Source organism: Spinacia oleracea, chromosome 4 (genome assembly GCF_020520425.1).
Source record: "Spinacia oleracea cultivar Varoflay chromosome 4, BTI_SOV_V1, whole genome shotgun sequence".
NCBI lineage: Eukaryota > Viridiplantae > Streptophyta > Magnoliopsida > Caryophyllales > Amaranthaceae > Spinacia > Spinacia oleracea.
The window spans coordinates 49519237-49537261 of record NC_079490.1 but is presented as its reverse complement, the minus strand read 5'-3'; the positions used below and the strand labels follow the sequence as shown (position 1 = coordinate 49537261).

The 18025-nt window shown below is 38.7% G+C and overlaps 1 protein-coding gene across 1 annotated transcript in view; it reads right to left on the bottom strand.

Annotated features, from left to right (window-relative positions):
• Positions 1-8953: 8953 nt before the first annotated feature.
• Positions 8954-18025, bottom strand: part of LOC110798491 (uncharacterized) — a 37180-nt gene continuing 28108 nt past the window's right edge. Inside the window, exons 15-27 of the mRNA XM_022003667.2 lie at positions 16405-16548; positions 16235-16297; positions 16009-16119; positions 15779-15862; positions 15643-15690; positions 15435-15509; positions 15042-15137; positions 14415-14495; positions 14262-14333; positions 9783-9827; positions 9618-9701; positions 9422-9525; positions 8954-9335 (exon numbers count right to left, since the gene is read on the bottom strand). Coding sequence (XP_021859359.1) covers positions 9215-9335; positions 9422-9525; positions 9618-9701; positions 9783-9827; positions 14262-14333; positions 14415-14495; positions 15042-15137; positions 15435-15509; positions 15643-15690; positions 15779-15862; positions 16009-16119; positions 16235-16297; positions 16405-16548 — 1128 coding nt within the window. The 3' untranslated portion in view covers positions 8954-9214. The remainder of the gene's footprint in view (positions 9336-9421; positions 9526-9617; positions 9702-9782; positions 9828-14261; positions 14334-14414; positions 14496-15041; positions 15138-15434; positions 15510-15642; positions 15691-15778; positions 15863-16008; positions 16120-16234; positions 16298-16404; positions 16549-18025) is intronic.

The following is an 18025-nucleotide window of genomic DNA, read 5'->3' as shown; positions in this document are numbered from 1 at the left end:
TTAGGCCTCAAACAATTAGGCTTGGTATGTGTAGGTGCTAATCTAGGCCACTTCTTAGGCCGTCATTCAATTAGGCTTTGATATTCGTCTTGCGAAAAATAAATGATATGAAAAGAATAGAGTAGTATTATTTATAACTTTGCATGGCGAATTTAGCCGGTTACAAAAGTGATTAGTACCCTATTAGGACCATTAGAGGCCGCCCCTTAAGCAACGGATGGCTCTATGTAAAACAAAGCTAACACACATCTAGAAGAAATATTTCTTGAGATTGTCAGCATTCCAAGTGCGCAAAATGGGTCGGCCTTGCATGTCTTGAATGCGGTAAGTTCCATCCCTGACTTCATCATATATCTTATAGGGTCCTTCCCAGGTGGGCGTCAGCTTACCCTGTTCATTTGCTCGGCCTGTGGATTCCATTTTTCGGAGGACAAAATCTCCCACTTTGAGCACTCTGTTAGAGACTTTCTTGTTGTATTCTCTTGCCATTCTTATCTTGTACAGTTGTTGTCTTAGTGCTGCATTTCCTCTGACCTCAGGCAAGAAGTCCAGGGTTGATTTCATCATCTCCCAGTTAGCATTTTCATCATACAGCATGACCCTCAAAGTTGGTTCACACATCTCAATGGGTAAGACGGCCTCGGCACCATAAGCTAGCAAGAAGGGTGTTTCACCGGTTGAATTCTTAGTCGTGGCGCGGATAGAGCATAAGACGTTTGGCAGCTCATCAGCCCGTAGACCTTTGGCCTCGTCAAGCTTCTTTTTCATCCCTTCAGAGATAATCTTGTTAAATGCCTCAACCTGGCCATTGACTTGGGGACGTCCGACCGATGCGAAACAAGTATGTATGCCGTGGTCTACCAGCCACTCTTTCAGCTTAGGCGTTTCGAACTGAGGCCCATTATCAAAGACGATAGCTTATGGAATCCCAAAACGAGTCATTATATTTTTCCAAATGAATGCTCTTACATCACTGGTTTTTATGTTTTTGAGTGCTTCGGCCTCCACCCATTTGGTGAAGTAATCTACAGCAACAATGACGTAACGCCTCCCTCCAGAAGCGGCAGTAAATGGGCCTAGGAGATCCATTCCCCACTTAGAAAATGGGATTGGGCTCGTGATGGGCGAAAGAACTCGTGCCGGTCGGTGTATTAGGTGAGCAAAGCGTTGACATTTGTCACACTTCTTGACCAATGAGATTGCATCATCCTTAAGAGTCGACCAGTAATAGCCGGTTCGAAGTGCCTTTTCAGCCAAATCCCTTCCACCAATATGTGAGCTACACAATCCCTGGTGAAGGTCTTCTAGAATTTCCTGCCCCTTTTCAGGCGTCACACATTTTAACAAGGGACGGGAGTAGGCCTTTTTGTAGAGGATACCGTTCCACATTTCAAACCAATAGCACTTCTTCTGAAGTTTTGCCGCTTGCCTTGAGTCTTCTGGCAAGACTCCATTCATTTTGAAGTTAACTATGTCATCCATCCACGTGGAGGTCCTTTCAAGGGTTTCCACCTCAATGCTCAATACTTTTGTGCTCCTTTACCTCCCAAAACACGTGCCGAGGAGTATCACAAGACGCAGAACTGGCCAATTTTGACAAGGCATCAGCTTGGTTATTTTCCGAGCGAGGGACTTGTCTTACCTCAAAGATTTTCAGTGGCTCTACTTCCTGGTGGACGGCCTGCATGTATTTGACCATCGTCGGATCCCTAGCCTCGTAGGTTCCATTAACTTGGCTCACAATCAATTGAGAGTCAGATAGTGCTACAATCTCCTCGGCGCCTGTCGCCTTACACATTTTAATGCCACAAAGCAGGGCTTCATATTCGGCTTCATTATTTGACGCCTGAAAGTTAAATCGCATAGCATACTCAAAAGTATCCCCTTCGGGGGAGTGACAGATTATCCCAGCTCCACACCCATTCTGCGTGGACGAGCCATCTACGTACAGTGTCCACACAGTCTTTGTATTCTTGGCAAAGTCAGGCCTCGTTATTTCAACAATAAAGTCAGCACAAGCTTGCCCCTTGACAACCTTCCTCGGCTCATAGGTAATATCAAAGGCATTCAGCTCTATTGCCCAATTCAGCATTCGTCCTGACGCCTCCAGCTTTACGAAGAGCAGTTTAAGCGGTTGATCCGTATAGACCACTATTCTGTGAGCTAAGAAATAAGGACGGAGTTTTTTGCTGGCCATGAACAAGGCTAAGCCAAACTTCTCCACTGTAGGGTATCTAATTTCATCATTTTGAAGAACATGACTGACAAAGTATACTGGCGTCTGTATTCCCTCCTTCTCTGTCAGTAGAACGGCACTCAGCGAGTGTTCGGACACGGCGAGATACATGTATAAAGTCTCTCCCTGCAAGGGGCTAACAAGACGAGGTAAGGTGTGCAAGTGTTCCTTTAATCTGACCAACACCGCCTCGGCTTCGTCCGACCATTCAAACTTAGCCTTTTTTCTGATTGCCCTAAAAAGTAGTGACACTTGTCTCCGGCCCTGGAAAGGAATCTGCCCAAGGCGGCCAGGCAACCTGTTAGCCGCTGAACCTCTTTTACTGTCTTTAGTGAGCTCATATCAATTACTGCCTGGATCTTTTCTGGGTTGGCTTCAATCCCTCTTTCATCAATCAAGAAACCTAAGAATTTGCCTGACGTCACCCCAAACACACACTTCTTAGGATTCAATCTCATGTTGTAAGCTCAAATAGTCTCAAATGTCTCCCTAAGATCAGCTATGTGTGCCGTCCGCAGCTTACTTTTCACGATCATATCATCAATGTAAGCTTCAATATTTCTGCCGAGCTGTTTGGTGAACACAGTGTTAATGAGACGCTGAAAGGTGGCCGGTGCATTCTTTAATCCAAACGGCATTACTTTGTAGCAGTAAAGGCCTTGTTTAGTAACAAATGACGTTTTTTCCTGGTCGTCAGGCCACAAGGGGATCTGATGAAACCCTGAGTATGCATCCATGAAGCTCATCATGGCATGCCCCGCCGTAGAGTCGACAAGCCGGTCAATCTTTGGCAATGGGAAACTGTCTTTGGGACATGCCTTATTGAGGTTGGTGTAATCAACACACATCCTCTATGTGCCGTTTGGTTTCTTGACGAGGACCACATTAGCAACCCAGTCGGGATACTGACTAGGCCGGACAAACCCTGCATCCATCAACTTCTGTATTTCCGCCGCTGCCGCCTGATTTCTATCTTCCCCATGTTTCCTTTTCTTCTGACGAACCGGTTTAAAATTTGGGTCCACATTCAGCTTGTGGACGGCCACAACAGGATCAATATCCGACATTTCTTCCACTGTGAAAGCAAAGATATCTTCAAATTCTCTCAGTAGGTGGACCAACTCTGCCGCCAGCGGGTCGTCAGGAGGAATTTCGATGAGCCCCAACAGGCTCTGGTCGTCTCTCTTCCATGTGCCCTGCTGAGATAGTTAATGTTTCTTTGACGACTTTGGGTTGTGTGTCGCCACATTTTCGTTTGTTTCCCACCGCGTCTTTCTCTTCACCTGACCCCCATGCTTCCGGACTCAAGGTGGTTAAATAGCAATCTCTAGCTTGTTGCTGATCACCATGTATAGTGTTGACGCTCCCATCATCACAGACAAACTTAAGAAGCATCAAGTGAGTCACAATAACAGCCTTTGCCCTATTCAAGGTAGGACGCCCCAAGATGATATTATATGCCGTCAGATCTTTCACTATGAGGAAACGGACGTCCATTTATCGAGATTCTTTTTTATTTCCCATTCGCAGAGGAAGAGCAATGATGCCGACTGGATGGATGATACTACCTCCGAAGCCTATAATGGGATAGTGGATTTTCTCAATCTTTGAGGAATCATGTTGTAGCCGGTTCAAGCACTCTAGACTAATTATGTCCAACGAACTTCCTGTATCAACCAAGATACGCCTAACCCTCAGATTAGCAACCTTTAACTCAATCACCAACGGATCGTCATGCGGGGTGGCTATTTTCCCACGGTCGGCCTCGCCGATTTTTACCTTTGGAAACGGGTCGGCTGTGGCCTTGCCGGACAGCATCACTTGCCCCAGCCGCTTGGCATAATCTTTCTGACCCCTCATGGTCGGGCCACCGGCGGCCAATTCTCCTGAGATGACTGCCACACACTCTGGGTCAGTACGGTTCCCATCTTCTTCCGAGGGAGGTGATTTCTTCTTTTTGTAGAATGGTTTGCCATAACCTCCCGTGTTCCTGCTGATATAACTCTTTAGGAATCCCTTAGCGGCTAGGCCGTCCAGTGCCCTTTTCAGGCTCTTACATTCTTTGGTGTCATGTCCAATGTCACTATGAAAGTGACAGTACAGCTTGGGATCCCTGCTTTCTGGTGGCGACTTCATGGGAAATGGACGGTCAATCTCATACTTGGACCCAACGTCCATCAGAATTGTGTACATGTCTGTGTTATACTCATATCGCTCCCGGTGATAAGTTCTAGACCTCTTCTGACCTGCCGCCCCGGGAGCCCCGTCTGACTCTTTTGCAATAGCCCACGTCCCGTTAGGCCGGCTCTTCTTCTCAAATTTTTCCTTTTTTGTTGCCGGCTCAGCGGTATCACTTCCTCTGGGATCTTTTGGGACACTGCAAATTTCTGTTGCATGGATGAAGGCCTCGGCCTCATCTAGCACTTCTGCCATGGTTCAGACGCTTTTCTTTACCAGATCAAACTTGAAGGAGCCCTTCTTAAGCCCTCTAATGAAGTTATCAAATGCAACACCATCCGGCAAATTCGGAATTTGCCTAGCCTCTAAACTTAATCTCTTCACATAGCTCCTCAGAGACTCGTCTTTCCCTTGCTGAATTCTACTCAAATGCATGATCGTCTTCTTTTCTTCCTTGTGAGCCATGAACCGGGTAGAAAACAATAACTCGAGCTCTGAAAAAGAGCGAATAGTTCCAGCTGGAAGCCTCTCAAACCACTTAGATGCTACTCATTTGAGTGTACCTGGAAAATACTTACACCAAGTTGAGTCAGTTGTTCCTTGAACATACATGTGATGCCGGTAAACTAAGAGGTGCATGTCTGGATCTGTGGTCCCATCATAGGCATCAATGTTGGGCGGCTTAACTTTGGGCTCCCTCGGGGCTCTCATGATGTTATCTGCAAAAGGGGTAGAGTGTCCCAGGGCCATGTTGGACACCCCCTCCTGAATGTGATACACAGGATCCTGACGCCTTGAGTAGGGTTGCCGCCGAGAAGACTCACGTCGGCGAGTTTGAAGAGTTGGACGAGTGGCCCCTGGGCGCGCTTGGTTCAAGTGCGTGTAAGTTGGGTGAGGGAGAGGTCTATCCGGCATGACGGGGGTTGACCCGGTATCAGAAAGTTCAGACTCAGAATCAGGCACCTGCTCTGCGTGTGGCTGCTCACGTCCTCGCGACGTTTCGCCGACCAGTCGCTGAGGCAGTCGGCGCGGTAGGTAAGACAAGGCCTGATTGGCTGGCAGCCGACTACTAACATCTCCGTCTATCTGTCTGGTCCAGACGTTGGGAGGCCGTAGGGACAAGGACGGCCTGGTATCCGTCGGTCTCTAATGATTGGCAGCTGCAGTGGAGGTGTAAATCATCATGCTCTTCTGCACCTCAGCGTTGACCGTCTTGCCCATATCAGCTTGGAACTCGGCCAAAATGGCTTGCAGGGCGCCCACAGACACGGGCAGGTCTGGATTCTCCTCCATTACTGTATCCGCTTGAGGATTTAGGTGCCCACCAGGGGGAGTGCGGTTAGCCTGCTCGTCCTCCTCACTGAGCACTTCTACCTCGGCGGCATGACGCGGTGTGTGCCCTGCAGCAAAAATACGGGCGGCTTCTCCAGTGATTCTCGGAGCCGGCGTATACTGCTGCTCGGTCGGCATTTCCCTTTCTAGCGGTGGCCGCTCCACCCGTAGAGGCCGCCCAACATCGTTCTGCTGTTGTTGCCCTTCCATACTACCGTACCTCCCAACAGACGTCGCCAAATGTTGTGGGGTTTTTCCGGGAGATTTAGACTTGGAGGTTTCCGGTAGTTAATGTTCAAGCAAGAGTCTATCTATAGAGAGAGAAAGTAGAGAGAAGGCAGAGCAGTAAATGTTCTTTTGTATTGATTGTGACCCCTTTTTTCTAGGGAAATGGGGCTATTTATAGTACTAGGTTATTGTAGGAATAACCTAATATTCCTTTTACATGATTGGCTGAGGTATGAGAGGAGGACACATGTCCTTCCTTCTTACAGTTTACTGGCCCTTTTAGGCATAAGTGGGCTATTTGGGCCTATTGTGCTCATTTATACTCTGTAGGATACTTGCTACTTATGCCCCTTAGGTATAGATACAATACATACATTTATACATACATAAATACGAATACATATACGTTGCAGATACGTAGATTGATACCCATACTCCGGAGTAGACGTCGTATGGTTCTTGCTTAGGGGGCATAATACGTGCCACGTGTCACATCCTCATTGGTACACGAAGGCACGGTAATTTTGCCCACAACCCTTATAATGTACTCCATACTTGATACTTTCAAGAGACGATAAGTGTGGCGGCTCACATCATATCCGTATATCAATAAGATATACAACGTTGATGTATTCTTATAACTAGTGATATAATCAGCAACCAACTGTTTGGATAAAGAAGATTTAGAAGAAAAAATGTAAGCCAAGTCTTTCCTTTCCCTTTTTTTTTTGACATAAGCATCTTTCCTTTCCCTTGAAGACTCGAAAGACAACCAAACATGTCGTAAACTTTACCAGCTTGCATAATCAATTAATCATCTATACGAAGCTTCGACCGTAGTCGTCGAATAATATTAGTCAGACTAAATCTAATCCATCTAAATTCAATTTTCCCATTCATCTAATTTCAGATGTTTGTTTTTCAATTTCCCCATTCATCTAAATCTAGCCATCCAATTTCAATTTCCCCATTCAATTTCAAATGTTTGTTTTTCAATTTCCCCATTCATCTAATTTTACGGAGTATCTAATTTTAACTATTCGACGTCTGATTTAATTTTTGTCAAAGAGGAAACTTCAGTTTATTAGCAATTTTCATCAGCATTCATCCCAACTATTAACAATCTGGTTCAACATTCGTCTGCAAGACTGCAACCATGAACCGCCAAATAACTATTTGCTAAGTAACTATGAGTAATATGTAAATTCTCAAAGTAGTAGTTATTTTTGTTTATTTAGAGCATGTACATTGGTTGGCTCTTCAAAAGAACTCTTGGAGGTCTCTCACCATCTCTCTACCATTATCTCTCCACACGACACACCCAAGAATTCATTCTTAAAAACACCCAACATTGATTGGTTCCTCAAGTGAGCTCTCCAATATTTTTTTACTATTTGGTGGTCCATAATTAATTGTCTTTTTAATTAAAGTTACTATCCACTTTTCAAAGTTACTCCCCACTTTTTAACAAGAATCAATTAAGAGCTCCTCAAGAACCACTCAAGAGCCTCAATGTTGACCAAAAGATAGTTTTTGTTGGAGAGCTACTTGGAGAGCCTACCTGAAGAGCCCCAAACTTTTGTAATATTGATCTTTTAAAATAACTTGAACTACTCCCTCCGTCCCGGAATACTTGACCTGTTTTCCTTATCGGGCCGTCCCTTAATACTTGACTTGTTTCTAAAAATGCAAATATTCTAACAATATTATATTATTTCTCACTCCACCCCTATTAACCCACCTACCCGCTACTCCATACAAAAAATAATTAAAAATTCAACCCCTACTCTCCCCCAACCCCACCTCTTAACCCACCTCCCACTAACTACATTAAAATAATACCCCACTATCAACTACTACCTATTAAATTAAATAAGTCAATTCAAGTTCCTTAAACTCTGTGCCGGTCAAACCGGATCGAGTATTCCGGGACAGAGGAAGTATCGATAGACTCCAAATAATCCCAATTATACGGTATTGGTGACTTTCTTTACCGGAAAGCTCTATGCTTCTTTTCTCACCTCTACTCATAGTAAACCCAATAATCAAAATATGCATATTAATCTCTTAAAAGTCAATAAAATATTCACCATACGGGAGGAGTTCATCTTTATTCGTAGTCTCCTTATAGTGGAGCCAGTTTTAGTAGGTTTGGTTTGTCGTTTCCTTGTAGTGGCTTTTTTGTAGAAATGGTTCGTTAGTAAATTTTATACGAGATGACGACAAATATCAATTTTTTGTATACATTTACATGAATCAAGTGAAAATCATCCTCGCGACTACAACAAATCGTTAGAACCTCTATCTGAAAAGACTACATGTTCCATCATTATACACGAGAGACGTTACACAGTGTAAGATCTATTCAACAATCGTAGTTTTAATGAAGGAATCCTTTATTTGATTGAATTGTCATGTATTTTTGGAGGAATGAACGTTGCTTCAAAAGGTCGGCAAATACACCAACCTCACTTTTATTCAGTTTCCCAACATCATGAAAATGAAAACTTTTACCCATTTTTTGTAATATTTAGTTGATTTTTTTAACTTTTAATATGTTTTAATTACTTTTTATATTATAAAAATAATTGATAGATAAACTTTTAAAGAGTTAAATGATTATTTTATACACTATTAGTGCTTATGAAGAAATTTATTTATTAAAAATGAAAAATATTATCATTAAAATATAAAAACGTTTACATATAGAATGGTAAAGTTTAAACATTTTGAGTTGTTTTATATTGACAAAAGGATGGTTGAGATTGAACACAGGTGGAGCTTCTAAGGGTTCCGAAAGGACCTTATTCCCACTGTATTAGAGGATGTAAGTATTTCTTTTAAGTTGAGTCAAATTCAAAACAAGACTGTCAAACACATCCTCCAAAATTGCCATTTCTAACACATAATCAGTAGCAGGGAGAATAGTACAGGCGATTACGAAGAGGATAATTTTGGGCCATAACTTGCACAAATATATAAGAGAAAGAATCAAGGGTTTTTATTAAGAATGCCCCAATACCAAAATTGATATGGGAATGGGTTATTCTGCTTTTCTAACTAGAATACAAATATACAGATATTATACATAACCTGCAGTTACCCGCAGGTAGTTAGTTAACTCAAAATCTTCATTTCTCTGCCTTTGAAATTTTCACATTATCAAAATGCAGATACCTCATTGTTACCCAAGTGAAGCTTCCAAATAATATACGAATCCAATATTTGTGACTCGGGTTGTCAAGTTGACGTTGCCCCACGAACAGAGCTTGTATCTGATGTATGCAACGGAGTTGCAAGATGTGGTGGTGGCTGACTCAAATGTGTTTCACTTGCAAGACCAATTACTGCAAGGGTTGAACTGCCCAAAGGAGAACAATAATATTTCAGTATTTGATGCTTGAGTACAAATATAAGAATAAAGACCACAATCACATCAACAAATACCTTGGTAGGGAGGATTTGATGCTTGGCTGGCTTGAATAAGCGGTAAGGGGACCTCGCAGGTTACTGTATTTATTGAGAGCGCTTTCAAGTTGGGGTGCGGGCAACTGTAAGGGTGCAACCACAAAATCCATAACTGGTATTAGAAATAATACAATTCTATACAGTTGCTTTAAATCCATATATTGCTTAGCTTTACCTTTAACAATACATGGAATGAATGTGGCTGTGTCTGAGACACACATTTCAGAAAACCTACCCACTGCTTTGGCATCCTCCAGATCTACAAGTGTTCCAATCATAAATTAGTGTTATAGAATATACTAAGCAACAAATAAATTACAAAATTTGACACTAAGATCACCTGTCTGCTGACGAGTTTGGAGAGAACCTCCATGACAAATTCAACCTGCACAAAGTGTGATTTGATTAAATTTATTGGATCCATCTTCATCTAGTATAAGATTTATATCACTAAGCATACCCAACATTAGTACATTATTCAGAAATGAAATTTGTAAAATGGAATTGGAGCTAATAATAATGCCAAATAATCATCTCTAGCACTCACTTAATGGCTTATTAGAAAACACAGCAGCATGCAGCCATGCAAATAACTTATCTTCATGATACAATCTCTTTCAATTAATTCAAACTATTCCTTTCCCGACTAAATTCTAATGAACAACTTCCGCCTCAAGTCACGAGTCACCAAACTGGCAATCTCGCTTACAATAAATTGCGCATCTTGGGAAGTATCACATGATCTGTTGACAGAACAACTCTTCGAAGTAATATGTATTTTTCTTCCCTGTGATTTCAGCTGCAGTAGTACTAGTAATAGGCTCTTAGCTTTCAAAAGAGTGATATGCCTGAAACTTGTCTATGCTTGATACCAACCACAAGCTAAGGATCTGCGGCCAATTGACCATATGGGTATATAAGTTAGCACCCTTTGGGTATAAACTTATCACATACCACATTTGGGTATAAAAGGTAACACATAATGACATATTAGCCTTAATTTTCGCCAGAGCTAGCACGTACACATATTTTTCGTTTTTCAACCCTTTTTTGGGTATATGTATATATATATATATATACGAAGTATATCTTTATGTTATGCTAGTATTTGATAACAAGGACTCATAAGTTCGGTTGAGACTTTCAAATGTATTTGGATAATAAGAAAACAAATATACTAAAAACTAAGGAGGATCGAGATTTCCATATTACAATAAATTCATTAAGATCAATGAAATTAGATTATTTAAAATCGAATGAGTTCTTATAAAATGAAGTCATATCACATGTATTTTATAATAATTGCCTAAAAAACATGTACTTATTTATAATAAATTTTGTTTTGGATTTAGCAAAATATTATTATCATTTAGTTGTCATGTATAAACTAATAGTGGTTTTATATATTCCTATTTTCTTGTTTTTTAATTTTTATAAAATAATTAAACTAATAAATAAACAACTTGTGTTTCATGGTAATTTATTAAAAACGAGGTGAAAAAACAAGCGTAAGTGCTAGCTCCGGCAAAAATTAAGGTAATATGTCATCATGTGTTTTTTATACCCAAATGTCGTATGTGCTAAGTTTTATACCCAAGTGGCAAAATGGTGCTAATTTATATACCCAATTGGCCAACGATCTGCATTGTTAAATGCGATACTCCCTCCGTCTCAAAATGTATTTTACGTTTGGTATTTTGCACGTGATTTAACGACTAATTAATGTGTATTGAGATTTCTCTATTTTTTTTTAATTTTAGGCTCTATTTTTTTATTTAAACAAGGCAAATTACGTTTATTTATAATGTTTTCACTTTTACCAAAAATCTGACATTGATTTAATGTCCCAATTGAAAGTGTGAAAGATTAAATACCCCAATGAATTTAATTGGTTAAAATAAATCTTAACACAAATTTTGATAGAATATTTAAACATTTATGTGATAACATAAAAAGAAATGTAAAGAACATTTTGGGACACCCAAAATGGAATACGTAAAGAACATTTGGGACGGAGGGAGTAGCATTTTACATCACAACAAATAAGGCAATTCAAGATCTTTTCTCCCTGACAAGGGCATGGTTTCTTTAACGTTCTAAGGAATGCCTGAGATATTGGTCACAATTTTGTATTCTCCGGCACCCTCCACAAGGAGCGCCCCTTTGCGCCTTTTTCCCAAGCAAAAGGCGCAACACCTTATGGTATAAGGCCTTAATTGTTGACCATTAATATTTTTCTAAAAAAGGCCAAAACTACGTGGCCGTGCGATGCACGGTTGTGGATAAATATTTTTCCTTTATTTTACTCAATATTTATCTTATAACTTAATTTTCATGTAATTTTGGAGTACAATAAAGTATTGCGTCTATTAACACAACATTATATTAACACAAAAAGAAGATAAAGATTAAACAAAACAAATATCCATAATATTAATTGCTCTTTACAATATATCAGGAATAACAAAATATAAATATATGGGAAAGAAATCAGATTACTGAATTACCTAGCCACAATGTTAATGACTACATATGAAAACTATTACTCCCTCCGTATTTATTTAAGGGATACACTTGCCTTTTTCGGCCGTATTTATTTAAGAGATACACTTGCCATTTTTAGTAATTTATCAGCCCCACCATCTAATTAAATAATCTATCTAATATATCTTATGTCCCACCACCCTATTAAACAAATAATTTCAGAACTACACCCACCCCCCACCCTCTAAAATGACACGGTCCCCACTTGTTTACTTATTAAAATATCTACCCAACCCCACTTGTTTTATTACTTTATTTCATTCAATTCTTCTTCTTAATACCCGTGCCCGGCCAAGTGTATCCCTTAAATAAATACGGAGGGAGTATCATAGTTTAGTTTTGCACGCTAACCAATAAATATCACTACATGACCAATATAATGCTTATGATTAATGAATTAATTTTCAATTACTTATAAAGGATGAAAAATAAAAAAAGAACCAAGACTCTTTGAGTTTTTATACACTAGCCTATATCTAGATGAAAGGATTGACATTTACATTTGTATTGTAGGATACTCCATGTCTACATGGTCTACTGCAATTCTATCTTTTATGTCAGTGATTATCTTTTATGTTGTTTATTTGATTAGCATAGTATTTCAAATAATTTATCTTATCATTTTATATCTTTAATATAAATATTTTTAGTGCTTTAAAATATAACTAATATTTAATCGTGTGACACAATCCTACATGGACGCTCTCAATGCTTTTGAAAAAACTCCCATATATATATATATATATATATATATATATATATATATATATATTAGATTACTATATTGAAAAGAGGAGAGAGAAAACCCCAAAATTTTCCATCTTTCCTTGTCTCTTTCAGCGATGGGTCATGTAAATGAATAGCCAGTTACTTGAACCTTCCTTAGTCCCCTTTTTATTTGGTTTTTTCCTGAAAAAGGCATTTAATTTTAGGCAAATTTGTTAAAAACCACCTTATAAAAGAGTAAATTTGTGAGAAACCACCTTTTAAAAAAATATTTGTAAGAAGACACCTAAATTATAATTTTTTTTTGTTAAAAACCACCTTTAGCCGGAATCGGTGGTTGACTATGTTTTCCGGCATTGACTTGGCATGTGGGCAGCACGTGACCCACTTCCTTCTCCCTTTCCTGTTTCCGCCATTTTATCCCTCCATTTTCATTATCTCCTTTGCGAGCCATCTTCTTCTCTTCATTAACTCCTCCTCCTATAATCTACCATGTCCATACTTGACATTGATTCATCTCTAATTCATCTCCCTAACTGATTTTTCCAGAACTGAATTTTACCCATTTATTTTCCTCCTATATTACAATACCACTAAAACCTCCATAAAGAAGGATTAATGTTCTTCAATTACCCTCACCAAAAGGTACCCATCATAGCCTAAGATCACTCCAAACAAAATACTAGCAGCCAACTTACTCCCCCCATTTTCAATATTTTCTAAAACTTACTCCCCAAATTCTTTTGAAAAAAAATAATATCGCAAATACCTTGGACTTCAAAATGCACTAAATTAAGCTTCTTGCAAGTTTAATTAATAAAATTTCAAACAAAATAAACAAATTCAGTAACAATATAATTGAACTACGCTTGTGAATTAATCGAACATGATATTGATTAGACTTGGAAAGCTAGCGTAGTAGAAGCCATAGTTTAGCTTCGATTCTGTTTTTGAAAATTTTGGGTTTTTATTAACCGGAATTTTTTGTACGGGTAGCTTTTAAAGGATGAAAATGGCTAGGGAAGAAGAAAACAAGGATTGTTGTGATGAATTCGGAAATAGTGAATGAGCTGCAGAGGAGTCATAATGGAGAAGGGAAGGAAGAAGAGATTAAAAAGAAGAAATAGGTGTCACGTGCTGCCCACATGCCAAGTCAATGCCGGAAAACGTAGTCAACCACCGGATTCCAGCTAAAGGTGGTTTTTAACAAAATTTTTTATAAGGGGGTCTTCTTACAAATATTTTTTTAAAAGGTGGTTTCTCACAAATTTACTCTTTTATAAGGTGGTTTTTAACAAATTTGCCTTAATTTTACTGTAATTACTATTTTACCCCTTTGTGACAACAAGTAATACTATTTTATTTTTATTTTTTAGAAAAAAAAATTTAAAAAAATTCTGCGCCTAGCGTACGAAAGGCACGCGCCTTCGCCTTGTGCCTTGTGCCTTGCGCCTAGGCTCCAAGGACTTTTGCGCCTTGGTGCGCCTCGCGCCTTTTAAAACTAAACCCATAGTTAACTTGCACAATTGCTTTGAAGGATGAACCTTACCAGAGTAGGGAAAGCATCAATTGCCTGGATTACAGTTCTCATAAAAAGTAGAGGAAGCGGAGTTCGGTCAACCTGGAAAAGTAGATAAATTATATCTTTTTGCATGAGATGGAGAGCCAATTAAACAGTACAGCAAATAGTAAAAATACAAACCATCTGATTCAAAGCTTTGGCCAAGACATGCTGAGTGAACACGGTACGTTGCTCAAAACAAGCTGAGCAAGCATCTGTTACCTGAAAACGAATAAAAGATGTTATGCAAAATACAGGTTTCAGTAGCCGACACCAAAAGGAATGGACAATAATACAGAGAATAAGAGCAGACTGCATCTCAAGTAAAGTCTTTCACTAACCAGTGCAAAGAGCCCAAGAAATTGCAGGGTTATAAAAAAGAACAAATTTAAACACCAGGCATCAGAAACATCTAGCATAAAACCTATAAATAAAGTAATTATTTGACGAGGGCACGAGGCGAGAGTCAACTATATTGGATACACTATGGGACATAATATATTTGAAACACCAAATCAATAAGGAAGGTCTAACCATGGATTCATTTAGTATCACATGTGGCATTATGAATAACATCAACTGTCGTTTTACACGCAAGCAAACTAAAATACGCAGAACCATTTAACTACAAAAAGGTAACTTCATAGATGAGTGCACTGAATAACAACTTAGGCCATTAAATTTAAAACATTTCATGCAAAGTGAAACTGGAAATGTAAAATCACTTGACACGCATTAACTTTATTTTATCACAAAACAAGAACAGACCTTTTTAAGTGCAATTTTTTCCTTCTCTGGCACAATGTCATGGATAGCAACTAAAACTTCAGCAGGTGTTAGTGCTGGACCAGTGTGAGCTGATCCCTGAGACATACGGGGTCACTTCAAAATTAGCAAAAGAACAGGGGAAAGATGCCAAGATAAATGGACAAATCAAAGTAGCCTATAGTTAAATTGTGACACCTTTTAATTTAAAAATCTGCTTTTCAAAAGCAACAGCAGCAAATGTCTGTTTGCAGAAAAACTTAAGTGTTGAAATAAGAAGAAAGGCGAGTAAAACGCCCATTACTTTTCAAGCTATCTCTATCTCACATATTTTTTAGCTGGATTGAAACCAGATAGAAGATTGACCATTCGTATCAATATAAAGATTGCGCGCACCTGTAATATGTGAGCCAGTGCCTGCTGAAATTTGTCTAGTGGAAGATCAACAAGCCGAGGAAATATGGGCAAAACCTGAGACCACAGAACGATTGTAATCCAGCAAAATAAATAGCCAACGCATAACAAGATATACAAAAAAGTCCAGCACATTCAAACATGGTAAATAAAAATTACAGTATTTATGGGAAGAGATGGGTAAAAGCACCTCATTTTTCGAAAGAGAAGATAACATCGGAATAAGGATAGTAGCGTCCTGCAACAGTAGTTCATTGATGAAAAACAAGTTCAGAACCTAGTAGCTTGTCAGGAAATCAATAAGAAATATTAGGCTAAACAGGAACCTTCAGTTTGGTTTCATATAGATGTTTAACAGTAGAAATAAGATCAGGTGGAGGAGTGGTTTGTTCAGATAGTATTTGGAGCACCTGTTACACCATTGCAGCAAGAAATAGCAGAGTTTAGAAAAAGCTGAGGAAGAATATTCAGGGGAAGGGGATTTTAAATGACTACAGCTCGCATCCAGGAAATGGCAGTACAGGGAAGTAATGAAGAATATGGAAATAGAACCGACCAGCATTAACAAGTTCTCACTTCCCATGGGTGGGTCAGATATAATGCGGAGCAGTTGAGAGTATGATGACCCCAGAGCCCTCAATAAAATAGGGATGTGACGATGGATAGCCTGCATCATTTAATGAAATTGAATAAATTATTAAAATTTAATTTGCGAAAAAAATGACATAAGCATCAATGTATATGTAATAAATAGTCATTAAAGCAAAATTAGGGTATGATACCTGCTTCACAATTTTACCAGCTCGTGCATATACATCAAACACAATCTGAAGGAGACCAGGTTTCTGCAAATTGCAAACCAGTAGAAAGATCATAATATATGATGGTGGAGTAAATTTTTTAAAAAAATAAATAAATTTAAGACAACTTACACATAAGGGCTTAAACTAACCTTTGTACAAAGGGAAAAATATAAAGATATCAGACGTTGAGCTTCAGGAAATGACATGCTGGCAACAGCCTGAGAAACAGCATGGGATGTGCCAAAATCTATCAGTTGAGGACCAGTAACGGATGTTTCTTCAGCGACCCCTACCTGGAAGGGAATTGAAAGATTAGACAAGTTTAGAACAAGGCTACCAAAGCTTAATATTATATCCTTGATAGTAGTATTCAGTGTATAAAAAGCACAAAATGCACTAAAGGGATATGAGTCCTAGAGCCTAAGCGCAAGCGCAAGGCCCACGCTTCATCGAAGTGAAGCGCACTTTTTAAGATTAAAGGTTTCTTTACTATTATGCATATATATCTAACTAAAATAACCACAAACATACATAACATCATATTTGCTTCCCTATTACTCCTTTGTTTTAGCAAAAATAAAGCATAACATAGTGTTTATCAAAAAGCTAGGGTCGGCTGCTATGACTGATGTCTTCTTTTTTTCTTCGTTTTCCTTTTCTTTGGACTCTTGGCCACTTTCCATTGTTAAGGATTAATAGGGTGTGGTCGAAAATACATTAACAACATAAAAAAGAAGTTTCCAACGTAAAATAAGAAAAGAGAAAGAATTTCAATAAAGCGCCAAAAAGTGCGCTTCGGCACACTTTGGCGCGCTTCTTCCAAAACTCTTTGCCTAGGCCTAATTAAGTGCTTAAACGCACTTTTTTAAACACCGGTAGTATTTAATTAAAGAAAAAATATTTAACAAATCTTCCCTTGGATCTCTCCTCCACTCAAAGGATGACACTAGACTACATAAAAAAATAAAAAAAAATGAAGTTGTGGTAATGGTCGTAGTGTCATGGAATTAGCAGTAGTTATTTTAAATAATACTTCCTCCGATTCTTTTTATTTGCAACACTTTGCTCTTCACGTTTGTCAATGCATATCTTGAACAATTAATATTTGATTACTGATAAGTAAAAATTATAAAAATGTAATTTTCGCAAAATATACATCAATAAATCTAACAAGATCCCACATGAATATGTTTTTCCTAAAATATAGATCATCTAAAATAAACAAAGCAGATTATGTGAATAGTGCAAAAAACAAAGGGTTGCAACTATTTTGAATCAGATGAAGTATTAATTATAACGTAAATATACAAATTATCTCTATAAAAAATTAGAAATGAAAAATCGAAATAATATTTAAGTAAAAATAATAAAGCAAATACTCTAGGAAATGCTTTTAAGGATTTTTGTTTTAAGTATAGATGTGAAAGCAATACGAGGGAAATACTAACTCAAAGAAAGAAGTCCGAATAGAAAATAAAAAAGTTCTTTAAAGAAAAGAAGGGGGAGAACTGAAGAAAAGCAAAATATGCGGGTATCCGGAGTCGGACCCCTAGCCTCCTTTAATACTATGATCTCGACCACTAAAACAACACATTTTTTCGATGTAATGACAGGGGTTGGGCCCCAATGTACTTCGCCTCAAACCTGGGGCGGATGCAGTTAAGATCAAGTTGCATAACCTGAATGATTATTCAAAAACATTTAAGGCAAATGATTGATCAAAAGAAGAAACTAGCTTGCTGGTAATGAGTGTCAGTAATGCCACTTCTT